The 27353-nt window shown below is 41.6% G+C and overlaps 1 protein-coding gene across 8 annotated transcripts in view; it reads right to left on the bottom strand.

Annotated features, from left to right (window-relative positions):
* Positions 1–832: 832 nt before the first annotated feature.
* SLC4A4 (solute carrier family 4 member 4) overlaps positions 833–27353 on the bottom strand; it is a 259907-nt gene continuing 233386 nt past the window's right edge. For 5 of the 8 annotated variants that reach the window (XM_048846797.2, XM_048846802.2, XM_048846801.2 and 2 more), the window contains 7 exons: positions 22843–23021; positions 21368–21440; positions 16331–16399; positions 14621–14794; positions 12386–12547; positions 6181–6260; positions 833–4752 (listed from right to left, as the gene is read on the bottom strand). In XM_048846797.2, coding sequence (XP_048702754.1) covers positions 4647–4752; positions 6181–6260; positions 12386–12547; positions 14621–14794; positions 16331–16399; positions 21368–21440; positions 22843–23021 — 843 coding nt within the window. In that variant the 3' untranslated portion in view covers positions 833–4646. Of the gene's footprint in view, positions 4753–6180; positions 6261–8872; positions 8970–12385; positions 12548–14620; positions 14795–16330; positions 16400–21367; positions 21441–22842; positions 23022–27353 lie in introns of all 8 variants that reach the window. The other 3 variants (XM_048846805.2, XM_048846804.2, XM_048846799.2) reach the window with 1 other exon arrangement.

The following is a 27353-nucleotide window of genomic DNA, read 5'->3' on the forward strand; positions in this document are numbered from 1 at the left end:
CAGTTTTCCCATACCATGAATATTTCCTTATTCTGAAGGGGGCGGGGGAAGAGTCAATCTCAAAGTCATTTTGATAATTTCAAAACGTTCCAGTTGATCTTGACTTTTCAGTTATTTTTTCAGTGGAATTAGCTTTTCAAGTTGAAATTTGTTGAACCCTAATGCTGTTTTCACAAAGAATTTTGACTAATCAGGGACTTGGTTTTTGGTTTTTTTGGATTGAAAAATTCCTGACCAACACTACTGCTGGGAGACTTTAAAACTCATTGCTATGTCAATAGTAATGGAGTCAGTAACATCTTGAGGCTATTTGGTGGCCTGTATGAGAGCAGCTGGCATTCAGTCTGATTCTTGGTAGCCATGTGCAAGACACAAAAACTATCTTAATAATTAGAAGTTAGTGAATGAAAATCTTGCTCCTAGACATGGCCTCTCCAGACATAGGGGCGGAGTGCTATGCAGAAGCTCACACTGTGCTTGCCTATGCTGAACCTGTTCTGCAGATATCCTGTGGTTTGTTGTAGTATAGAATATTTTATATGGAGTCTATACTGAAAGATTCTTGTTTTAAAGTGTCCTAAAGGGATGATGATTCCATCATATTAAAGCACATTATTAAAACTCTAAGGGCCATATCTTCCTCTATCAATGCTGATTTACACCAACTGAGGATCTTGGCCTAAGTTTCACAATAACTGTTTATCTCCATGAGCCTAAAAATGGGGTAATTGCTGTCAAACATTTTGCCCAGAAAGGATAAACACATTTCCCTGTGCATACTAATAATCTTTCTTTAATGAAGTAACTGAGAGAATCACAACAGAAACGAACAAATGCATAAAGTTACTTTATTTTCAGTACACATTTAATTTTGAAAAATATAAATGCTAAAATATCTCATCTTGTTCATCTCTTGATTCCATAAAAGTCACAATAGAAAGCTTCATAAAACTGTAAAATACTATACTGTTATAAGGAATTTCATGTTTTATATTACTGGAAAAAATCATTAATATATTGAAATGTTTTCTGTTTTTTTTCCTTTTTGTTCCACCATCTTGATCTACTTCATTTTAAAATAAGTTTTTATTCTCTCCTCCAAAGCAAATACAGACTTAAGAGGATTAAAAATAATACAAGTATCTGAAAGTGCGTGTTGATTCCAAAAATGTAATGAATACATATATGTATCAGCCATAGGAATGGCTACAAAGATGAGACAATCACCAGTTGTTTCACATTGTAGGTCTGGGACAAAGTTATCTGTAGTTTTTTTTTAAATATTAGCCCTGAGTAACAGGTTTGTAAGTGTTGTTAGAAGCTCATCTAATTAAGGGTGCTCATTGATTTCAGTGGACTTTAATTCAGCCCCTAAAAGCACTCTCAAACCTTCTCCCCCACCCCGATTTTTTTCTGACATAATTGCTATTTATTGTCACAAGGCTGAAAAAGTGCAATGAAATGCTATTTCATGAGACCCTACATAGGCTATCAAAGGGCCACTTTGCTGCATTTCACCTTTTGGAGCAAGCAGGTCTTTTGTTCGTTTGAAACAAACAAACAAACAACCCTTCAGTTTAGTGTTCTGTCGTGAAAAGTCCCAAGCTTCTGCCACAAAAGAATTGTGTGTATATAGATGAGAAAAATACCAACTTTTTTTGGTCCCATCCCCAAACAATGTCGCTCTCTCTGCATAAGAGCTCAATCAGAAATCAGCAGTCAATACATTTCAAGTACATTTTAACATGGTTCAAAAGTGGAAGACCTCATTTGCTGGAGATGGATTACCAGGTAATAGCAAATGTAAATATTTGCTCTGTTGGGGGTGTGAGACAGGAGGGTGCATTGTAAGCCGTTCTTTCTTCAGTGCTTTTCTAAAGAAATCCGCTGTTGTCCAACACTAATTTCAATCGTTCCTCAGCCAGCACATTTGCGTTTCTCTAAACCAAAATCCTACACATGCATACATGGCTCTGTTGTTTCACATTATAGTGGGTTGTGATTTTTATAGAGGAATGAAAGTGTTTTATGTTTTAAATTAACACAGCACAACCCTGATTATCCATCCTCCAGTTAGCTGAAGGCAGTATACACTCCCTTCCTGGTTTAGATGTCACTTAGGAGAATCAGGGCTGGACTGTTTACAGTATGCTGATCTGCCAAGGAAGAAATGCTGCATTTCCTTCCGTTTGTCAAACTTTCCAAGTGACAGCAAATTACTCTTTATTTTGTCCCTCTAAAGCTGGACTGACCATGGACTGGAATTTAGATCTGATATTGGATGGGGAGGGTGTACATTTGTTTTTTAAATGCTGATGTAAGGTGGGCTGCTGTATTTGGCATTTCTTTTTAATGTATTTACCATCCCTCCCCCCACTATGTATAATATTGTTGCTAAACATGATACACTGCTGGGTTATAGGTGTAGCGCTCAAATAATACTAGTGACAGTGGGATAAGAAGGGGCTGGTTTGTGGATGGGTGCAAACTGCTGTAGCTTCAATAGGGCCAGGCTGCAATTATTATGGTCCATATTTCTGATGTCTTTCAATACAGCATTTTATTTAAAAATAACATTTCCAGAGACTTCTGTAGCACATTTGGACAAGAGAAAAACCCCTCTACTATGCCTGTGGTGTGGCTTGGGAGGCTAAAATTTGGCATATCAGGTCTCAGTACTATCATGACATTTATGTTTACGATGGGCTGTGTTCTTTTCATTACAGCTTTGTAGGCTAGTAGTCCTCTTGCAGCAGTTTCATTTCCCCTGAGGTACAAAGTGTTAGAAAGTAGCTTGTGGGGGCGTACAATTTCTTTTAAAATGCATATGGTATCAAATATTGGGCCAGCCCCTTAAAGCCAGTAAGAATAAACTCAGCCCACAGCAAGACCCCCATAGATTTCAACAGGAGCAGGATTGAGCAGCTGCATGCCATCAAGGGCTAGGGGCCAATAAAAGTGGAGTGCCAATCCCCAGATTTCTTGACCTTATAAAAGTCTCTGCCTGCAACAGTACTATCTGGTGCCAAGTCTCCGTAACAAGATGCTGTCGACTGGGTCAGCATTTCCTTACTGAGTGAAATTCCCCAAGAGAAGAGAGGGTTGGAGGTGAAAGATATGCATCTGACAGTGGGGCCCTGACCCTTGAAGGAACAATGGAGTGGAAATTCCTTTGACTTAATTGGGCAGTTGATCAGGCCCTGAAAGTGGAGCAGACCCCTAGCTGAGTACCAACTAAGTCCTATCCCTGCATTGGGATGATTTCCCCCAGGGAAGATAAATGATGCCTTGACTGTGTGCTACATTTAATGCACATCCAAAGCAATGGAACCTTGTCAGACAGTCACCTGGATAAATTTCAGTGTAATGCCCAATTTCCAAAATGGTTTGAGTTTTTTTAATCCTCTATTCTTTAAAGTATAGACCTTTGCCTACTTTGCTTGTGAACAAACAGACAAATGCGTGTGGATATTGTATCTATTTAAAAAGATGCATTCTAAATGGTATCTTTGTCATTGTGGATTCTAAGTTGTAAGGAAGTAGGGTAAGTTCTATACACAATGGTGAATGGATCTGGGGGAGTACAGTTATCTGCATTCAGAGTGTAGACCGATTGGTGGCTTTCCTAAGTAAGTAGGAAATGTTATGGATATATATCCTGATAAGTAAGATTAAAAACTATCTTCCCCTTAACCATATGATTATGGTGTCCATGCTGTATTACATGCAGATGTGTACAGCCACACACACACACACGTCTGTACATGAAATAATTCTAACCATACTGCATTGGAAAGCAACAAAATTAATACAATCAGCACATCAGTTATTGCCATTAAATGTAAGTCTCTTCCTAAACCACACAAGAGTTAACTTACATCCTGTCACCTTCATGTACAGCTAGAGTCTTTAAAAACAAATTAACAAACGGAGGCTTCAGATGCAAGGTATTATTAAAACTGATCCAGCCCTATGCCATGACTTGGAGATTGTGTAATTTTTGTAAAAATCACATATTGTACAATACATTTTTACAGAGAGCCTGGCATCTAGAAATAAGAGGTAGAACTACTCCAAACTATGTTTCCTGCTGCAGGAAAAATTCATTTTTCTTTACAGTAATTAAAAAAAAGTTTAAAAAAATTGACAAAAGTTGCAGGTTAGGCCCCATAATTTAAACAAAATAATCTAGGAAAATAACACTCTTCAGTGTACCTGACAGATAAGTCCATTAAAGTGTTTTAAAACAAAAAGTTGCATAGGAAAGGGACATTTCAGAACACAAGCTACGACGCTGGCACTGGTTTGTCTGTGCTGGGAGTGAAGTACCTTTAAGAGCAAGTTAGTGTAGCAGCACTGTCCAGTAGTGTAGTAAAGACATTGAATTAGCCTGGAGGTCAGTTTTGTTCTGCCAGACAGAAAAGACACACTGATTCACAACTAAGATAACGTCAGTTCCTCTGACATTTCACAAAGGTATTTATAATATATCCTTAATACGTCTGCCCTCTGCTTAAAAAAATGAGAGATGTGTGTGTGTCTGAGTGATAGAAGGCAAGGTATAGTGTGTTTCAGATTTACCTATGCAGCAGAGAGCATTTTAATATTTGGCTGGTGACAAAAAAAAATTGAACAAACAAAAAAAGTTACAAAGTAGTTTCTGTTCCCCTGCTCCTCCAGAAATAACCATTGTCTTCAGGCTCAAGTTCTATTCTAATTTGAGGCACAACTTTCACTGGAGTTCGTGGAGGGCTGAATGCAAAAAGAAAAGAAGGTAAAAACATATGGACTGAATTTGTTTCTAGTGCATTCTGAAAGGGTCAAGTGATTTCTCCCCAACTCCTTCATTACAGAATACCACTGCTGCATTATTAGTGCATGCAACTATTGACAAGTCACATGAGAAAACCTTAACTTTCATTGGGGAAGCTTAAGCATTATTTGGCCAGTAAGAAGTAAAATGTTGTTAGTCTAGGGGATGAATATTCAAGTCTCACTGAATTCAGAGGACTACATTTCTGAATATTGTATTATGTCTATTCAACAGCTCAAATATTCAGTGGTGGCTGCGGTCTGTGGTATGTATTCCTAGCACAATCCAACTTGGGGGCTTGATCCTGCAAGAAGCTAACAATTCTCCTGCACTGAATAATTAGAGATAGGTGTGTAATGAAATTAAATATACATGAGACCCATCATGTCATGCAGCAGCCTTTTATTTTAACCACATAAAGAGATCACTTGCTAATCTTTGGGAATTCTTGGACAAAATCTCTCACCAGCAGCACTGGGCTCAGAACCATGCTACTGCAGCCATGTTTAAAGAGGGTGATGGTTAAGAGTTTTTAATCACAGTTCCCACTCTGGTGTGGACAGGATTTTTTTCATCTTGGAAACCTGTCTGTGGCCCGAGTTTGGTCAAGTACATACTCCTTAAACTGCAGCATGTGTGTAAGTACCTGGCTGAATTGGGGCATATGAAACTCATGTTACAGACTATTTCTTCATGGGCTATCCCACAATCTGCTGCTGCGCTCATAGCACCTGTGTAAAGTGCTTGTGACCACCTCACTCCCCTGAAACCCAATCCTGGAGCAACCTCACTACAGCAGGTGGCTCCATTGCTAGTGAAGGTGTTTGGGAGGGAGGAATGTTAGGCAGTACTGCTTGGGCCACCCTCCTCCTGTTCTGGAGAATGCTCTCAAAGATATGAAGGAGAGGCATCACCATTTCCCAGATGTCTGCGCCTACTAGGCATGAGCACCCATGGAGATAGATGCAGTTAAACAGCAGCAAGTATCTCAGCTTTCTTACGGTGGTCTGGCATAATTCCTTACTGGTACACAGTCTGTCTCGAGACACAATTCTAAAATTTAAAGAAAATCCTATCTGTCAATGAGACTACTTTTGCGGCAACAGTTGTTTCAGGGTAATGACAAGTTCCTCAAGGTCCCTCTGCTAAGCTATAGCAACTCAGCTGTTATTATTTATGTGTCCTGATACAATTAAGTGAATGGGAACTGGACTGAACCCCACACAGATTTTTATTTTTTTTGCCCTACTACGAAGTGAGCCTCCCTTTCAGCCTGGATCTATCATATACCTCATGAGAGCCACACCTCCATTGTATTTACTGAGCATACAGTACATCTCATGAGACCATGCTGAAGAAGCACCTACCTTGGCAGTGTGTGTGACTGAAGGAAAGGAATTTTATCAGCACGATGTATGGCGTTCAAGGAATGTTGGTGATTTTTCTCCTGTTTAAGAAAAAAAAAGTCTTTTGTCACAGCATTCAGCCATTATAAATATGACGTTCCCCCTCTAGCAAGTCCCCAAATATTAAACCATGGAATTTCACAGATTCCTAAAAAGCATGGAAGACATCAGCTGAATCAAGCTAACACACAGTCAATTCGAGGGGGAAAACCTCTGCCATCAGTGGGACACAAAACGCTAATTTTCAAACGTTGTCACTTAAACTGCAACCAAAACTTGCCTCTGTGCATGTAAAGAGGTAGACATCCAATACCACTACATGTGTATTTCATTGGCCCAGCACGGTTTGAAATTTCACCTCTAACGTTCTGACCAACCAAATATGGCATGAAAACTCACTCCATACTTAACCGGAGGGTGGTGTAGTTAGGGCTGCAGAATTCAATTTTCATAATAATGTGGATTTTACAGTTTTTTTCCCCAACTTTTATTGATTTAAATTCGTGGAAAATTATAGGAGGGTCAGAATAATTTAATGACCGCAAACATGAAGGTGGAAAAAAATTAAAGCTTTGTAACTGTTAAGACGCAAGTTGTCAACATCCCCTGTCAAAGTGTACAGAGTAAATATCCTTAAAGCAAACTAAGTTCTCAAGCAGCATTTTCCTTACATCGCCTAGCTGCAAATTTCAGTTATCAATGGAAATAATTATTTGTTGGTTTGTGTGTGTGTGGTGAAAACTGATGAACCTCATCCTTCTGGATGAATTAAATATTTGTGAACATGCTGCAGAAGTTCCAAGTATTATTTATATTATACTTTGGAACAAAGCCTTTCACAGGATGATACCACAGTGCAGACAGATTCCAGCTACTCTCTCAAGAGCAAGAAAACCCTCCATTATAATTTTTGCCTTGCCTCTAAATCAAAAAGATTCAATCAATATTTTTCAAAATGTAAAAATACATCTAAAGTATTTATTCAAGCTACTTTAAGTTTTAGCAATTCACCACTGGAGTGGGAAGTGCTCTAATAAATTGATTTGTTATGAAGATATCAACAGACCCTGAACTATAGTAATACAGCATTATGCTAGTGAGAGATTACATTATTTTTTTACATGCACGGACATTGCAAAGGGGGTCAAAGTGGGATCATTCAGCTGAGAGCCATGATAAGCCACCCTCCTGCAATTCTGTGCAGTTCACCATATTAGGTGATTTATTTTTCTCATGTATCTGATCAGCAGGGAGGCTGAATCAGATTTTACATCTACAGTACTGGGGCAATGTCCAAATAAAAATCATATTTGAAAAATGCTTTTGCCTGTCACGTTAACACCACTTTAAATTATTCAGATGGAGTAAGTTGTGAAACTCTTAATTTTTAGCATTTCAGTCCATTTGGTCAGTGAAACAAGAGTTGTCTGCATCACTTTTTGGTTCTCATGATCACAATAATGTTGTTGTATTTGGATTTCTATACATATCAAGGTTTCTCTGTCTCTCTCTCACACACACACACACACATACTATTATAGGTACAATTTTCAAAAGCACCTACATCCCACTGATTACAATCAATGGGCCAATTTAAGATTATAGTGTAGACATAGCCTAAGTCACTTGTTCACTTTTTAAAATGATACCCTCTGGGCCTATACATTGACAGGATTCCTTTTCAACAAAAAGGAAATTGGATAGCTATGAAATTTCAAATTGCAGTACAATGCAGCCATAAGCTTTCATCAACAGAGAACATAAATAAAGCCAAAGTTAATTCACTATTTGACCCTTAAATGGTCATTGCCAGCATCTCAATAATTGTTTTAATACAATAATTTGTGTTTCCCCTCCAATTCCATTATTCCCAAACAGCGTTTTCGTCTGCTGCTTGTCATTTTAAAAAGCTGACAAACACCCCAAGATAACTCATGGCAATTAATCTGAAATTCCAGGTTTATCAAACACATTATAACACTAGACAATGCGACTGGCTATAAATAAAGGTTAAAAATGGGGAAAAAATACAATCAATCGTGGATATTAGAATAAAAAAACCAAAAGAGAAGGAACAGATGTAACACAAACGCAAGTCACCTAAGAAGGCAAATATGTTAATGCTGCATGGTTTAAATGATCACCGCCTTGTCAATTAAATGATTTAAGAAGATCAATGACAGGCCTAATTTGTTAAGTGCTGATTTTTGGGGACCTAAGGAAACAAAACAGTAATGGACAGTGGTGCTGTTTCTACCCGCTGCAATCCAGAACATTAACAGCAAGGGAGAGAAACCAAGTAGATACCACACCAAGACACACACAACAACAGGCAGAAATGGACTGGATGATTTAGAGGGTTAGAGAGAGAGAGAGAGAGCTAGCGAGAGACCTGTTAGTAGCTGAGTAGAGGCAGTTAAGGTGGAGGCACCAAGAAGGATAACACAAAACTTGTAAAAAGAAAAAGAAAAAAACAAACCTCCCCCAAAAAACTAGAGGCCTGGAAATTGTTTTAAAAAAGGAGAAGAGAAAACTTCTAAGGGATAGGACAGATTTTTTTTTTAAATTCAATCCGTATGTGCATATTTGTGTGTATCTTTTTGGCAGTGCAAGTCACACTCAAGCAGGCATGCAAGAGGTTAGTTCTACTCACTGTCGGAAGGTTTGCTATCACTTAGGAAAGGTTCCTGTTCCATGATGTCCATTGGAATTTTAATACTTGGGACATTTTCTGAGTAGGGGCAGTCGGACTGTGAAAGAAACGTGCAAAAGGTCTTAGAATATTGCCACTGCTCTCTCTCTCTTAGCGTCCCCCACATATTAAATTCATCCTTCACACAGCCACTGGCGGAGAGGAGTGAGAAAGGGAAAAAGGATCGTCCACCTCAGTTGTTTCCAGGCACTCAGCGGCCCTGACACACCATACTTCCCCTTCCCTTACTACAAAAGCAAGACAGATTAAAGACACACAGTGGAGCTTTTCACCTTCTGCCACTCCCCTTGTCCCCAATTTAAACTCTGCCCTGTGTCCAGCTCAAAGATGCCAGAGGGGCAACTGCCGCAAGCTGAATGGAACATACAGACGCATGCTGCATTCTTGAGGTGTGTGAAAACCCATCTGAAGTATCCCTCGGCTGCCATTTCTTTCTGAAATAGCTCAGGGGTGTTTCTTTTCCTCTGAAGTTTCTATAACTGAGATGGGCAGAGTCCCACTGCATCCTGTCAGGTGGGCTTTTTTATCCCCCCCTTCAAAAAAATGACCAGTCCCAATTAAAATTCAAGTTACATTTAATTTAGTTCCCTACTTCCACTCTCCATTTAAGACAGGTTTCAGAGTAGCAGCCCTGTTAGTCTATATCTGCAAAAAGAAAAGGAGTACTTGTGGCACCTTAGAGGCTAACACATTTATTTGAGCATAAGCTTTTGTGAGCTACAGCTCACTTCATCGGATGCATGTAACTGTAGCTCACGAAAGCTTATGCTCAAATAAATGTGTTAGTCTCTAAGGTGCCACAAGTCCTCCTTTTCTCCATTTTAAAGGCTTTTATAATCCAACAGAACCATGACGAAGCAATTAGCACCATCAGGCAGCACTCTGAGGTATTTTCAGTTCAGAGAGGGGTTGCCAGTACTTTAGCAAGTAAGTCCCACATGTTTGCTCCCTGAGGGCCCTTAATGGGCTTTGGCCCAGACCCTTAGCAACTGATAAACACCATGTTCCAGGAATTGTGTACCGACAGGAAGGGCTAGACTCTATTAATTTGGATTGCCTTTCAGGCAAACGCTTAAGCACATGCTTAAGTCCCATTGACTTCAGTGGAACTTAAAGAACATGCTTATAAGTTAAAAGCCTTGGTTACCCATTTAAATAAACACTTTCTCATAACGGAGGAAGGGCATACCAGCACCTGGGAAAGCAATTAATATTAAGTTGCACTTTGCTAGAAATGTTTAGACATTGTTGCTGAAAAGATATAGGTCCTGCATTGACGGACCCGGCCAAACATTTGCTCTTCAGAAATATTTTTGTGAGCTTCAGGGATGGTTTAACAGCAAACGTCCAGAGAGGTAGTGAAGCCATCACAAATTACCCGATAGCCCCCTCCAACAAAACACAGTTTCCAGGCAAACGAATATAATAAATGTGATGAAAATGCTGACACTAGAGGTTCTTCTTTATACATTACCATCTGCAAGAACAGAGATCTCAAATCTCAATATGCAAAAAAGGAAAAGCATTAAAGGTTTTGCATCTTCAGCATTTGGCAGCTCTGACAAGGTTACTAAATGTGAATCCTGATCTAAACATAGTGGCCCAAAATTTTTTAAGAGTTACTAGTAATGTTTGGGAGCCCAACTTGAAACACTTTCATGAGGTCTGACATTCAGAACATGCTCCGCTTCTGGCACGCCTTGAAGGTGTCTCATGATGGGCACCCAAAAATCACTAGACACTTCTGAAGGTGTAGGCTAGGGAACCAGGGATGGGATACCTGCATGTGCTTTGAGCTGTTCCCGCCTCTGCACCTAATTGCTAACAAATCCTGACTTAGAACTCATCAGGTCTTGCCTCGTTCATTCTCTCTAAGGCCATGTATATTATATATGCCCTAAAATGTCATCTTTGAACACCAGTTCACTGATACATTATACATAACCTGCCTTGTGCCATCTCCCAAGGGCAGGTGTATAGAATAAAAGAAAAAATACACCACCACATACTATCTGCAGGAATCCGGTTGCAATGAGTGCTGAAAAAATGTCCTAAGAAATGTTAACTAAAAGGAATGTTATGTAAGCCAGCCTCCCATACAACCAAATACTGTAAATGTCAATAACTAGATACACAACCATCACAACCACCCTGCACGCAGGTGTATTGCTATAATCATTGAAAGTGTTAGAAATCAATCCAGTAATTTCCTTTTAATCAGGCACAATGTGTCCAGCTCCCGTGCTGTATAGGGAATGTTGTTGGGCCTGGGGGCAATGTAGGACCTTCTGGGAATATTCTTAGCAGCTGTATGACATGGGCTGGTCCAATGGATCAACTGATTATGGATCCTAGAAGAAGCTTTGAAACTTGTGTCCTACGGGCTGACTGGTAGGATAATGGGGTGCACTGTACAAGTACCTGCATGGAATTTCTAGATTGAATGTGCAACTTGTGCCATTTTTTCACCTCTTTCTTCCCCTAGGAGGAATGGCAGCATTCCTCTTCAAGGGACCATCCTTCTGCTCCCAGCTACAGTAGTCAGGCTCTTCACAGAGCATAGGAAGAAGTAACTCCACTAACACCAGCCGAAACTCTTCGCATCATTGTGCTGAAGTAGTTAAAGCCCCATTGTCATTCAGCTGGGGGTAAAGAGAGCCAACTCCCCCAGAGAAAGAGAGTGATTTAATAGACATGTGACCTCAAATTAAGCCTTGGTAGGGAAATGCTTTAAAGGCACAAGGACAATATTTTTGTTTAAGTGCATATGGAACCAAAAAAACAACTGAAGTATTCTAAGGCACATGGATCAGGTCACAGCGCTTAAGAACAACATTTGCAGCTATGCTTCATTATTTTAATGCACACGACAATCAGAGATTAGAGCTCCGAGTAAATCACACTCTAGACAGCCACTTATCCTCTCTCAATTTTCAAGCCAGGATTACCAACCACAAACAAAAGACCTTGCAGAATGTGACTAAGCAAGTCACATCTTTGTGTGCTTTTAAAAATTGAATTAATTAATTAAAGAGCCATGGAATACTCCAAACAAGTGTGTTATTTTCACTGGTAGTGGAGCTGGTTGCCCAGAGCACGTACATCCTAAAGAGCAAAACAAAAGTGAAAGAGAGTCAGGGCATAAACAGACTGGGGGAAGAGAGAGCACTCAGAACACATAACATTTCAATAGACACAGAGTAGAATATGCATGTGGAAACGTGACTCTTCGTTCTCGGAAATGAAAGCGCCACCAGCGAAGGTTAGGGACATCTGAAAGATGACATGCTCAGGGCCAGGTGCCTGCAGCAGGTAAAGATCATGCTGAGTCTGAGTCAAACTAGGCAGGGAGGAGTCGCCACTGCACCCAGCCATGAGGAGGGAGTGCACCTAGGGACACCCAGTATTAACAAGCTAGAGTTTATTACTTTACAATTGCAGGAAGCTCCTTACATCGTCATTGTCACTATCCAGACTGCCCTTCTTCTTTTTCTTCTTCTTCTCATCCTCTTTCTTCTTCTTGTCCTTTTCTGGAATGACGTCGTCAAGGAAACTGAGGTCATGCTGGGAGAAGAGGTAGTCCATGGCTTTTCTGACCGCCACAAGTGCCAGGATCTGGTGGGACAGAAATTCAGCATTCCCGTATTTAAATGTTACCATTCCCCTTACTCAGGCAGCACATTACCTTTAGTCAGGGATATTGGCTTTACTCTGTGTATTCAATCTGACACTGTTCTTCTCCCCGGATGCCTGAGTGCTGTCTGCAAATTAACACATCGGAAATCTGATAGGCTACTGGAATAGCTCACGTCAGGTTGGACATCTAAACCCTGTAGCTGATTTGGACTCCAGGTTTCAATGTCTTAGGTGACCACAAGTCAGTGTAAACAGGAACAATATACAGGTTTACACTATAACCTGTCACAGGTAAGTTACAATTCTACCCTGAAAAATGACTTTGGAAAAGATGGCATTGAGTGGTTCCATGGTTACTGTGTTACAGTTATTTCTGTATTAAAAGGTGCTTAGGTTACAAGTAAACAGGGTTGATCTCTCTAGCTGCCAGTTCTTCAAACTCAACTTGGGAACTAAAAGTCTAGCTGGGTTCTTGCCTTCTTGTGAATCACCACCAGCAACTGAAGTTCTGCAGGCCAATCCAGGCTCTCAGTTACCCCTGTGCAGCCCCACTGCCTTTCAGGGGTTTGCACAGGTGTAACAAACCGGGGGTCTGTAACTGGAGTCCATTCAGATCTCTGCTTATTGTGCACACGAGGAAGAGAATCCAGCTCAGTCTCTCTCAGATGCCTTTGCTAAATGTTTTTACTGTTTTGTAAAGATATGGCTCTTAATATGCCAGCAGACCAGATATATTGATTTTAAAGGTATCTTTCTACATAGGAATGTTTCCACAGTGGAACCACAGTGAATGTTCTTAGAAGGAACAACGCTGATGCAGTTAACAGCATCAACAGAAGAGTAAACACGTCCCTTTATTTTTTTCTCTGTTTCTCTCTCTCTCCCTTTTTTAGATAAACCATACATTGTGCAACTACAGTTGGCTTTGATTCACCTATTAATTAAGCCTGAAATAAGGTAAGTTTAGCCCCGGTTTCATGACGAGCCATTCGGCATGAGCCTAGCTGAAATCTGAACTGTCTTTAAGCTGGAGGCTAGACTCTACGGAGTATAGATTAATGGAGGTATTGTTTCGGTCACAGTAGGTTTGGAATGAAACCCTCACCTCCAAGGGTTCTAGTTATACCAAAGAGAAAACGCATAATAGAGAAGGGCCTGAGCTGTGCTGTTTGGTTTTGCAGCCAAGCTCTTCCAAGGATCATGTGTTTGTGTAGGTGTGTCTTGTCTTCAGGTTTGGGGATTTGCTCTGACCCATTATAAAAGAGGGAAACTGCTGCAAAGCGTGCATTTGAATTCCCCCAAAGTGTGGGAGTGTTGGGGTTTCTGGTCTGTGGTGTTACCAGGTGCACTAGGTTCTTTTCTATGAGTAAAATACCATACAATAGCCGTATACGTTTACACAATGATATATTGGGTGAATAATGTGTCCTTCAACATTTACTCAACATTTTAGAATGAATCTGATGTAATATTGAAAAACAAAAAACACTTCCCCAAAGATGGAATGAGTAAATGAACCACTGTTAATTTTTATGACATACAGTTCCAAGAAAAGCCGACTTCTCATTCCTGATTTAGCCAATTAACTTTCTCAATTTCCCCATCCTGAGTTACAGCAGCACACAAGCAAAGGACACGGAGGACAGCTCTGCCCTCAAATTCCTTTGCTTTTGTCAGTTTGTGTTATTGAGAAGCACGGAAGAAGGCTTCTGTGCAGTATTTAATGTGAACTATCAAGGGAAAACAATGCATGTCTTACATGTGGACATAGCTCAGAGGGAGGGTGTGGGAAATCTGACTGTGGCAACAAAAATGGGTCAAAATTAATTGTGGTTTCCTGGAAAAAAAAATTAACTTTATGGACTCGTTTTCCCCAAAAGGATTTGCGAAAAAGCAGCCACTAACACAAAGAGTAGAGTGTTGATGTGTGATGGATGGAATGAGAAAAGTTCTTTGCTAAGCGTCTAGCAGCTTAGTGCTGTAATGTGTTTTGTGGGGTGGTTTAAGTAAAGGGAGCCTGAAATGAAGAAGAAACTCGACAGCTCCACTTACCATGACTGGGAATATTATAGCAGCCACAGTTGACTTGAGGATCCAGAGGAGGGCCAGACACACCACCTGCAGGAAAGTGAACAGGTGGACCCGGCGCAGCGGGACGTGACGCAGATAAATGAAGTCAGGCTGATGTTTCAGAGGCATCAGAAGCAGCTTCAGACGATCCATGAACTGAGCAGGAGAGGGAAGAAAAAATTAAATAATACAATATTCAGAGTAGCTGATACACAAAAAGGAGTGATAAAGCATTGTTGGCCCTTACTTTGTGAACCAATGGTGACCTGCTCTTCTTGCAAAAACAACACACAACCAAACACCCTTGCCCCCTGTGGCTGAGTTCTTTCCCTTTTAAGTAATCTTTATGTTCTGCACAATGGGCAAAATTTTTAAACCTGGGTGCCTAAAGGTAGGCTCTTAATTTCTATTTAGCTGCCTAAATATGGATTTACTTGATTTTCAAAGGTGCTAAAAACCGGTAGCTCCCATGGATATCAATGGGATTTGTGGTTGCCCAGCACTTCTCCAAGTCAAGCCAGTTACATTAAGGTGCCTAAATATGGATTTAGGTGCCTAACATTAGGTTTGGAAATGTTGGACAGTGTATAACATGAGAGCCCCGGTGCAAGATCCTTAGCTGGTGCAAAGGGTATAGTTCTATAGGAATGGCATCGATTGCCAGCAGCTGAGGACCTGACTCTGTCAAAAACAAACCAGACTGAGGAGTTGGTAAGAGGGGAAGTGCCTCTAGCCCTACTGGAAGAGACAGGTTGGAGTGAATCCCCAGCCAGGATTTCCTATCACTCAGAAGTTGTCCTTGGACAGCTGAAAAACAAACATTTTGTAGCACACTGGTCACCTGGGCCAGAGCACTGAGAAATTCTGCTTGGAAGAACCAGGGGTAGTGAATATTACAATCGACTGCTTGTCCCTTGCCAGAGCACTGGCCTCTTGCCCACTTCTGGCTGATTCTGAAACCAGATTCATCTTAATCTAGGGGGTGAAAGACAGGGCCATTTTTAAAATAAATTCTGATGGCATCCACAGAACATGTAGTCTTTTCCCATTAAAATACTGCTAAGTGGAAAAGAAGTTTGCAATTAGCAGGTGATAGAAAGTAACAAAACCACTTCCAGCTTCCTAATGCCAATTAAAGTGGCTGCCCTGGGAGAAAGGCTCCCTTACGTAACATTTCCTCAATAACAAAGAAAGGGCATTCGGCTTTGCTCAGTTATTCCCACCAGTTCATGCTGGAGAATAATACCACCTCAATAAATCCTGTTAACTTGATTCTCTAATGCAAAGCAGCAGGCCCAGTTACAGGCCCGAGCCATCTAAGAAGCAGGACTACGGCAAGTGAACAAGCACTGTTCTCAGTATTTGTCAGTAAGTGGCCAGAGAGATGGTTTTAAATCACGCTCGGAGAACACACTTAAAAGGTTACAATTGCTTCTTGTGGCATTGCCTTGGCTCAGAAGGCCGGAACTTGGTGCTCTCCTGTGGAAAGGTTGCTTTTATTTGATATCATCTACAACACAATATTTGTGAAGCCTTGGTAAGAGCCTTTGGAATGAAAATGAGGTGGAGGAGGAGGGAAAGGGTGAGTAGTTAAAACAAGAGCAATGGTTAATGATTGCCATCCTCTTGACAAGGTCCTTTAAAGAATCTACCCTTAAATATCAGAGTGGTTTGGTTGCTATGGGAACTTACCTGCACTCCATTAAGGGAAGCGACACCCATGTAGAGGAACACTCCATAGAGCACAGGCATAGGAATAAACTAGGGGAAGGAAAAGAGTGGTGAAAAAACTACAGTGAATAACCTCAATCAATCATCTAGTTGGTACAGAGAGAGTAACAGAATTCATATCCTGTGCTAACCCTGAACTTCATACGCATATGAGTAATGCCAAGTCATAGAAATTAGCAAGTTTTATACTGTATTTTAGTGAACGGGAGAGCACTTGTTGTGTTAAAAATAAATAGCTAAAAGGCAACTGTAATTACACTGGGAGAGAACAGGGCTCATACAACACAAAAATCTGCCCAGCAGAGAAGGGAAGTGAAGCCGGCCCAACCAGGAGGCAGAGTCAGGGGGTGGGAAACATGTTCCAATAAGGTTAAAAGTTTTTAAAAAGTTGTAAAATGAGCCTGTGTCCCTGCACTTGTTGGTTTTGAATAAGACTGAATGCAGAAATGCTGCCTCCCAAAAGGAAAGAGACTATATTCCCATCATATTGCCAGTCTCTGGAAAGAAAGGTTGTTCTCATAAGAGTTCCAAACCAGAGATTAGATAATGATGTGAACCAACCCTCTTATTCTTCGTCCAATCCTTGACCCACGTTAATTCATAACTACTCACGGGCTAACAATTGTGAGTCATCATCTCACTTGCCAAACCTGCCTTCCAAACACCACCACCACTTTGCACTCACATAAGTGGCAAGCCCAGCCCACCCGACACAACAGGCCCCTTTGCAATGGAATGGGTAATGTTTAGGCTGGATGCTGGGGAGCCAGACAGGGAGTGGGTCCCTCTGCATGGCTTGGAGGGATCAATGCTAGAGGAGCCACCTTTGTAGCTATCCCGCTCCCTGCAATATAGGCTATTTCAACCTGCCCTGCATCTGCCAAGTTCCCAGCCCAGCTGCTTGGTCAGGCTCTACCTTTAATCGAAAGGTCTCAAAGTGCTTTATAAATATTCATTGATTAGTACAAACTCAATACCCTTCCCAGGCAGGTGATACATAGGGATCACTTCACCCCCCATTGAACGCAATCCCCCTAGCATGGGATGGGAGCTGTTTCAAAGCACTGAACCACACTGTGCAACAGATGGCTGTGCATGGGAAATTGTTTTTTTTTTTTAAATCTGGCACTCCAACTGCAGACAAAAAGCCTTTATCAGCAGCAAAATAACCGCCCAGCTTGCCAAAAATGAAAGAGTCCCTCAGCTGAGCAGCAAAGTTATTTGTAATAAACATGACATGTTGTTAATCAAAATATCAGATGATGGTCCAAATACAAGATGGGCTTGAAATCCTTAATATAACTTCTTTGACACCAAGCAAAAGAGCAGTTCCTGCATCAGTCCCCCTGCGGTGAGAAAAGCAGTCAGTGTAATGACTCGCAACCACCACTGCAGGGCAGGCACTGCACATCCAATGCCTCTCTGAACTTCAAAAAAAAAAAAAAAAGGAGGACTTCTGGCACCTTAGAGACTAACCAATTTATCTGAGCCTAAGCTTTCGTGAGCTACGGCTCACTTCATCACTGAACTAAGAGTACATTCCATTTTTCTTTTGAGTGACGCATTTCTTTAACATCTTTAATGCACAAGTTTTGAGCAGGACAACAGAACTTTTTATTGTATTCCCACTACGTGATTACTCACCCTTTCCTAGGTTATAAACACAGTGGCATACAAGTACTTCTTCAGGCCTGGATCCTGCAAACACTTATGCACACATTTAACTTTGAAAAGAAAAATAGCTGTGCTGACGGCAATGGGCCTAAGTTAAGCATGCGCCTGAAGTTAAGCATGCATACGTTTGTGCAGGATCAAGGCCTTAATGAGGATGTGCTGCCCATTTCTCAACTGTGCCTCATTTCCCCACCAGCTTCTGCAAGTCTCTCTGCTGTACATTAATCCTTGTTGTGGCTTTGTTTGCAGCACTTGCTTCACTGAGTGGGACTCATTTATATTCCGTTTTAAAAGCTAAATGATTTTCCTGCAGCCTGCTTGCCACAACCTTCTGACAGTGCGCTGTAGGAAAGAAAAAAAATGTCTCACTTTATGTTGTTTGCATTACTGCGGCGTCCGAGGGATAAGACAAGACAATGTCTCCTGAAGCAAGATGGGTCGAAAGTTTGTGGAGATCTTAGTTCAGCTCTTAAGTTTTTCTGTGCTGTTTCTCTCGCTCTCTCTTTTTTTTTTTAAATAAAAAGTATTTGAGTATCATTGCACTGTTGCAGGATAAACAAACACGTAACTCACTCCTCAGTGAAGTCAAGGTACAGTATCATGCTTAACCTAATCCAGTTGTGTAGGAAAAGTACAGTGCTTTAGTTCTGGAAGATTTCATGCTGGCAATGTATTCTCTGGGAAGGGAAGGGACTGCTAGCTGACAGACTCAAAGCAAACCTGTTGCTGGCCAACTAAAGAAAAAAAATGTATTTATAGGAAACTGCTTATCATTCTCTTAGCAGGAACTCAGATCTGCAGTTACTGAGTGGAAGAATCAGGGACATAAAAAAAACCCCAAACCTGCAGTTATTCATTTCACTGACTGTTTTATTGAATTTGGGCTTGTTAGTATTCAGTTTACTGTTGGCATCATAAGGTGTGTAGGTTTGACAAGGCATTCCACGAGGCAGTTCTTACAAGAGCAGAATCCACTGCTGAGTTTTGTTAAAGGTTTTGGAATTTTGCCAAGTAACTCCTACTGACCTTAATGGGAATCATACAGCTCTATCCCACAGACTTTACCCCATACGCGTCCTTCAGGCAAGTGTGTAAAATAGATCAGTGAACAGAGCAATCCTTGCTTAGAAATAAAAAAGCACAGCAAGGGAAGGGAACAGATTTCTGCAGGGAAAGGCCACAAAGTAACAACCAAATGCATCAAACTAAGCATGAAATTAAAGACGGGGAGGGGAGGAGGAGAAGAGTTAAGAAGAACCATGATGAGGAATTTACTACTTGTAAAACCAGCCACTGAAATCTAGAATAGGAAAGTTTTGATTATTTAAAAAAAAAAGATAAGATTCTTCTCTTCCCCTTCAAGGCACTTGGTACCACCTGCCCCTCCCCACATTCCTGCCCTCATCTCCACCCCAGGGTCACATCTTCCCCTTTGCTCACTCATGCCTTTCCATGACACTGCTCTCTGATTAATATACGTAAAGCTCTCATTTGCCTTCTCCCTTACAATACCTATCTGTTGCATCATTCAATTACTATGGCCCCTGCTGCTGTTTCTATAGCATAATGTATGTTACTGTTCTGCATTGCCCTCGATTGTGCCTTTAAACTCTAAATCCGCAGGGCTGGGGCGTGTTCCCCATTACTGCCTGTATCTTGGATGCTATAAATAAATAATCATCACCACAAAAGTCTAATATGCAAATGGAAGAGTTCCTGCACCAGAGATGTGTAACTAGCTTCCCTAGTGTTGTTCTGTGATCTAATGATGTATTAATGGTAACATATGTATGCAAATAAATCCCCGATCTCGAAAAACAGGCAAACATCTATGCTGTAGCAAACTGACAAAAACCCAAGGGGAATGAGTTTTAAAGAAAGAAGTCAGAGGCAGAGCTGATCAGTGCCTGGGCGGAACGCTACTGGCTGGCTATCAGGAAAAACAAGGAGATTAAGAAATTGCATTTCTATATCCTCCTCCTCATATGCACACACTTTGCATACTGCTCAGGTGGGCAGTATTTCTGAGGGATGGAAATATTACTGATTTAAGAGGAGAAAGCCTAGAAGTTCAGTTCTCTTGGTTGTTCTGTTCAAAGGCAAAGCAAGTTTTATGAACCTAGCATGGACCAGATGCGTGCTCTGACAACTGGACCTAATGGGCTTAAATCCAGGACCTACTGGAGTCAGTGAGAAAACTCCATTGACTTTAGTGGGGTCAGAATTTTACCCATGGAGTAGCTCTGTTAGCTCAGAGCAGCTGAACTTTATGGATTGCCAGGAATTCTTTATACTCTTCATCATCTATGTCATGTCTGCACTCTGAGTCGTAAACACACACCATGAGCTGGGTGCCAAATGTAAAATTCTCTACACTCATACGTGAGATCACTGAAAAGTTATTCATGGCAACTAACATCTACTACAAGAATTGGATTCCTCGGTACGAACAGGATGAACTAAAGGATTGTCTTATTTCGGATATGCTCATTGATTTCCTGGTACATACGATATGTGGATGCCCTGGATGCATGCATAAAGCACATCTCACACCATATCCATCCCTCTGATACATGCTGAAGAAACAATCCTCATTCTTCACCTGGCAGCCTCCTCCAAGACTATAAAGTGAAGTCACTCTGGGAAGTTTGGAAAGGGAATCAATCTGAAACTTTCTTTGTCACCCCCAAGCTGAGATAATCAATACCACAATCCTGCCGTTCCTTCACCTCCCATTGACTCAAGGTGCAAGGACCAGATTCAGTGGTATACTCTGACTTCTTTGTCCCACGCCAGTGATGCAAAGCAGTATGTAAATGGCTGTACAAATACACTTACATAATTTCAAATTTCTTTTTCTTGACTATACATTCATTGTAAACTGGTGTCTTCCATGGAGCAAATACATTGTGCTATCAACCATGCTTCCAGCATGGCTTCAACAAGCTCTCCTAGTTTGTCTGCAGTATATTTTGCATGAGCACATGTATCTGGCAGATGCATGAAACATATGAAGTAGAACAACAGTGCTGCACACAAACATTTAAAGCAACTCTTATATTAAAAGAAAACAAAAAAAAACAACCTTGAAATTTCTTGGCAACACTGTATCAACCTACAGATAAACTTTTTAGGAGGAAAAATCATGTATTTTAAGCTCTCACTAAATTATAAAACTACATCAATAATTCTCCCTAATCTCCTTTTCCATACTGCTATGATGACAGTCTTATCATACGAACAGTCTGTTATTGCAGTGTGGGCAGCTTCTTTATCTTTCAGTGTCCCAAGAAGAAAGAAAAGGGGGAAATTTAACATATTTACCTTCAAGATGGGAGCCATAAAGACTGACACACCAGTGAGAATGAATACAATGACTCCAGTGACTCTCTGCTCCCTGAAACCAAATCAGACAGTTACCGGACTAGCTCCTGCTTTCTCCTAGGTTTCATTCTCTGTTCAACTCTCCAAAAAAACCATAGACTCTAAAGATTAGGTTTTCAGGCCAGATTTTCAAAGGTGGGTGGCAATGGTATGGCCAGAAACATCATGCGCACAGGTTGAACATGCACACTGTTTGCTAATGCAAAAAAAACGTATTTGCATGTTTCTCCAAGTGCCTGATTTGTGGGTACAGCAGTTTGCACCCATCTTTGAAAATCTGGCTCCTTTGAAAATTGAGACTATTCCCAGAGTGTCATTTTTACTCAGATAGCTAAATAACAAACACATGACTGGCAAATCAGTAGGATGTTACAAATCAATATTAGGGGAACATGTTTGAAAATGTAATGTCACAAGCCATCAATGGGCAGGCTAAATTCTTTGTATGTGATTGGCAATTTGTCTTATATGCATATCAGTGATAAATCATTTGCTATGGACTCATTAGTTGGTGGCATATTTTGAATCCTCGTCTAAGAAGGAAACCACAGTTCTGTCTGCTGGTCAGCACAAGTACAGAAGGAAGTCATGCACTATTGGTCTGACTTTCTGTGGAAGTCTGAGCATCTGCACTTCTCATTGCCCTCAGAGGGAGCCAGGGTTGCTCAGCAAGTCTGAAAATACACTGGCAAACATTTTCGAGTATGTAAAGTTAGGTACCTAAATTCACATTTAAGCACTTAAGTAAGTGGCCTGAATTTCAGATGCACAGCTCTCCTGCTGAAGTCACTTAAGACCACTCAGTTTGGGTACCTAAATATTGCATTAAATTACCCGATTAGGTAGAGCTGATTGCTTTAGGCACCCCAAGTTTGAATTTTTTGGCCACTGTATTTGATCATGTCTGTCTGTCTAATTTCCAATTACAAAATTATCTGTGATGACATTGTCCACTTTCCCATCCTCAGAAAGCTGGCTCTTATTACAGATCAGCTGTCAAAGCTAACTAGGAAAATTATCCACACTCCTCTGGGAGTTTTGTGGCCAAGTCTCCTAGTCAGCTTTGAAAAATCTCAGCCTACGTATTTCACTCCCAAAGCAGTGAAAAACAATATATAACTTATTAAAAGTTTCAGTCTCTCTCTCTCTCACTCCCACACAAACGCAAGTTTTAAGACAACTTTTTTCCCTTTTAGGAAACAACCCTGGAGAGGGTCTACTCAATACAAACTTCTAAGTGAATAAAACCAATGAGGACTAAAAGAGTTCTAAGGAAATCTCAGCTGAGTTGAAAATGTGCTGTAAATCTGACATCTATTCCCGAGTGTCTCTGCCTTTGTCCTGTTTGGTGCTAGATCACTTACAGCATACACTGATCTTTGCATGCAAACAAGGCCACTTTTGGTTTGCCATACCTCACTCCCAGAAACTTGGGCTGTTCTCCAGGTGCTGAGGTCTCGGTCTCCATCTTCAAGCTATCGATGTGGGCAATGGAGATCACAGTAGCAGCAACGTACCAGGGCAGGGCCATGAAGGAACATATAATCATCAGAATAGCCACCCAAAACAAATCCAGATGATAGCCAGCACCTTTCTGTGGAGGGACACAGGCAACAAACGTTATAGCATTCAGCTAATCATCAAATGTTTGAGAACACCAGGACCTTCTCATAGTTCTAGATTGATGGTAATGGCACACAAATCATCTTGATCAGACGTTAGCAGAGTATGACCTGATGATCTTTAGAGGCTGAATTATCAATGTAGCTGCTGCACACAGGTATATATTACAGTGGTGGGTGACTTAACAAATAAAGGGGGTAGGCAGCCTTGTGAGCAATTTCGGAAGAGATCAAAATTGCAGAAAGTCCACCAGTAATTAATTGATCACCGTATTTACAAAACATGCATATATACTATATGCGGGAAGGGGTGAAATTGATGGAGTTCAAGCCCACCCACCAGCAAAATAACTCCATACAAAGGGTATTAGTCAAATCAAACTATGGGCTGAGAACAGCTGCAGAAAGCGGCAAAAATTAGACTGGATGTACACTGAATCTTGGCAGGAATTTAAACGATCCAAACAATATTATATTCAAGTACTAAAAATATATGTATTTCCTGGGTATAATCTTGCAGGGTATTTCAACGCTGCTCTAGACTGCCCATTCTTTCACTTGGTAATGCGCCCTTTTAAAAAACAACCCCCCAAACACACCATTGTACAGTGCTATTTTTATAGTTAACTGTGACCCTTACTTTATTAGCTATTGTGTTGACAAGGAAATCACATGCCCAAGACTCCTGCAAAATTATCTGTAATGACATTGTCCACTTTCCCATCCTTAGAAATCCTGCTCTTATCAATCACATGTCCAAGACCCCTACAAAATTGCAGCAGAGTCTTAGAAAACAGAACAGTCCATTTGCACCCCATGAGATTGTTATGGCAACAAGAGAACTCAGAAAGTGCGGGGGGGGGGGGGGGCATGGTGCAACTACCTAAAAAGCAAGACAGTGGTTTACAAGGGAGAGTTAGCCGTTATCCTCAAACCCAGTTACAACAGGGCGTTTCTCTAGACACAGCAGAAGGCCAAGACTTATATCCTGCTTGTGTGTATGGGTCTAGTCCAGGGGTGGACAAACTTTTTGGTCTGAGGGCCACATCAGGGTTCCGAAACTATATGGAGGACCAGGTAGGGAAGGCTGTGCCTCCCCAAACAGCCTGGCCCCCACCCCCATCCAACCCCTCCCACTTTCCGCCCCCTGACTGCCCCCCTCAGAACTCCCGAACCATCCAACCCACCCCTGCTCCTTGTCCCCTGACCGCCCCCTCCTGGGACCCCCCACCCCTGACTGTCCCCCAGGGACCCCACCCTCTAACCAACCCCCACTGCTCCCTGTCTGCCCCAACCTCTATCCACACCCCCACCCCCTGACAGGGCCCCCGGGACTCCCATGCCTATCCAACCCACCCGTTCCCCATCCCCTGACCACCCCCTCCACAGAATCTCCGCCCCTGACTGCCCCCTGGGACTCCCAAGCCTATCCAACCCCCCCGTTCCCCATCCCCTGACCACCACCCCCCCCCCGAACCTTCACCCAATCCAACCCTGTCCCCTGACTGTCCCCCAGGACCTCCTGCCCCTTATCCAACCCCCCTGCTCTCTCCCCCTTACCATGCCGCTCAGAGCAGCAGGACTGGCAGCCGCGCCGCCCAGCCAGAGCCAGCCCTGCCACCGCACTGCCTGGTAGGAGCTCACAGCCCAGCTGCCCAGAGCGCTGGTGGCACGGTGAGCTGAGGCTGCGGGGGAGGGGGTACACCAGGGGAGGGGCCGGGGGCTAGCCTCCCCGGTCAGGAGCTCAAGGACCGGGCAGGACAGTCCTGCGGGCTGTAGTTTGCCCACCTCTGGTCTAGTCATCATCACAGAGAACACATTTACAGGAAAGCCTCAGTACAACGTCAATTAGCATGGAGGTGAATGCAATGCTGAACAAATATCTGCAGAAATGAAATGACTCGTTACTTGGAAATCCGTCATAGAAACGAAGGCCCCAAATCATCCTCTGGCTGAATACATGACATGCATTTTCTTCTTCTTGGGCTCTTGTGGTCTGATTTACAAAGCATCTACAATGCCCATTTGTGGAGGCTCAGCACTTTTGAAAGTCAGGCTGTAGTTCTTTAGGAAGGAGACAGTTATTCATAATACAAATTCCATACACCCATCCACACAATGCAAGCCCTTACTCCTTGCAAAGATCCTTTCATCTGATATTAACAACCATGACAGTGTCTTTTTCTGAAAAGTCACCCCCAGCTAGCTTAAGTGACACCCTGGACATCGCAAACCTTTAGAAACCCAGGGTAATAAATAAAACCTTAATAAAACCAGTCCCCAGCTTAACATTAGTTTTAAGAACCTATTGTGAAATAAGTATGAGCGTAATGACTTACTAAAGTCTACCTAACAGCACACTTGAACTAGAAGGGTTATCAAAGCCAAACAGTGCCAAAAGTCTATGTTTACCAACAGTTATCACACTGTGGTATCGTAGATCCTGTACTTAGAACAGGAAGCAAGTGCAGGATTTTAGTGACTGCAGTGGGAAAATACTGACTTCATAAATGGCCACCACGGTACTTTATTTTTATGAACCACCTCCAGATTTGTGTACTGTTGTTGAGATTTTCAAAGCAATCTAGGGGGGTCAATTAATTTTAAAGGGAGGATGGTGTCCAAATTCTCCAGGCTCCTTTAAAATCTCAATATGCGTTTTTCTGATAACTTGATGAAATTAGTTTGGAAATTGCTTGCTCTTTATGTATGCCAATAATTTGCTCAAGTTCAGACTAAAAAGGCTCCTTTTGAATCATACACACACTATACCCCTCCCCTCCCACCAATTAATAGAGGAGAACAGAAAAAAACTCCAAATCACTGAACCATAAGGGGTGAGACAGGAAAGGAGGGAGCATTTTTAAGAACAGGATCTATAAAATTTCATATTTTGAAGATTAGAGGTTTTAAGATCTGTTAAATTTGAGCTTTTTAGCAGTAACAGGTGAGTCAGACCTGCTGACTGATGTTCTACCTGGCAAGACCTGAATACTGTCCATTGTTTTCCTACTATGTGTACCACTTTGCCTTGGTTAACAGGCCAGCACAATTCAGTCTGCTAGCCAGTGATGCACTGCCAATATTGTAACAAGGCACACCCACGAAAACTGTCCCCACTTTCGCCTGCCAATAGATTTTGTGTACCAGGGCCACGTTTGCTGCCGAGGAGCAGAGAGGTACTACAAATCCATTCATTTTTTACCCCCATTTAAACAAAAACATGTTCTCATAACCACAACAAAGGAAGCAGGAAACACATTTTTACATTAAACAGCACTTTGGTCAAATGTTTATACTTTGTTACTGAAAAAAATAGACAGTGCGTTGCTAGTAAAGGAGCGTTCAGGTTGTATAAACTGAACTAACGTTGGCGTGGAGGTGTCGACTTTGCAGAGAGGGATGGTAGGAATTCTTTCCCAGCAGGTTTTGTTTTGTTTTTTTTTAAATACCTGCCTATTAGGTTCAATCTAGTCAAAAGCAAGAAAGAAAATTTAGCTCTTCAGAGATACTTGAATGAGACCCAGGGATGTCTCTCTAGCAGTAGCCAGAATGAGTGTCTCTGTCAGAGGCAGGGAGATTACCCCAACTTTCCCTTCGATTTGGTGGGAGGATTTTAATGAGCTCCGAGGAGAGACAGCCCCCACTCACCCACAGCACATCACTGCTAGTCATTATTTAAGTGGTAAACAACAATTTCACAGGGAAATGTACAGGAAACCAAGGAGCCTGAATGGCCAATACTGCTGAGACATTAGTCCTGAGGAGGAGATGGACACCACCAATAAAAGGATGCTGTTTTCAGTCATCCACTGCCTCCCTGAGGCTTACTCCTAATGGAAATAAAATGGCTAAATTTGTGAAGCAGCATAAATGCCGGGTTGGCGAGAAGAGACACTGTCTGAAATGGAGGCTATGGAAAGGAAGTTCACAATCCACCCAGCTGCACAGGGTGAGGGAATAAGCATATGGACACTGATTCTACCATTTGGTGGATCTTCCAAAAAACTGTACAATTCATGGCTGCACCCAGCCTCTATATTCACTTTCTTTTTATTATGTTCTTCTAATTAAGGTTAAAGAAAGGCTTTAACCTTTAGGAAGCTGTGTGCAGAATAATAATACAAGGATGGCCTGGAATACGATGAACTAAGACTGATGTTCACCTTGCTAAAGAAATAAGGAGTCCAGAGGTATATTTTATGCCAATCTCAGCAGTCAGCCAGCATTTCTTGATCCAGATCCCAAACAAAGGCCATCTTTTAATAAAAAACAAACCAAAAAAACCTTTCCCTTGTTATCCT

The sequence above is a fragment of the Caretta caretta genome, chromosome 4, assembly GCF_965140235.1.
Source record: "Caretta caretta isolate rCarCar2 chromosome 4, rCarCar1.hap1, whole genome shotgun sequence".
In the NCBI taxonomy this organism is placed as follows: Eukaryota; Metazoa; Chordata; order Testudines; family Cheloniidae; genus Caretta; species Caretta caretta.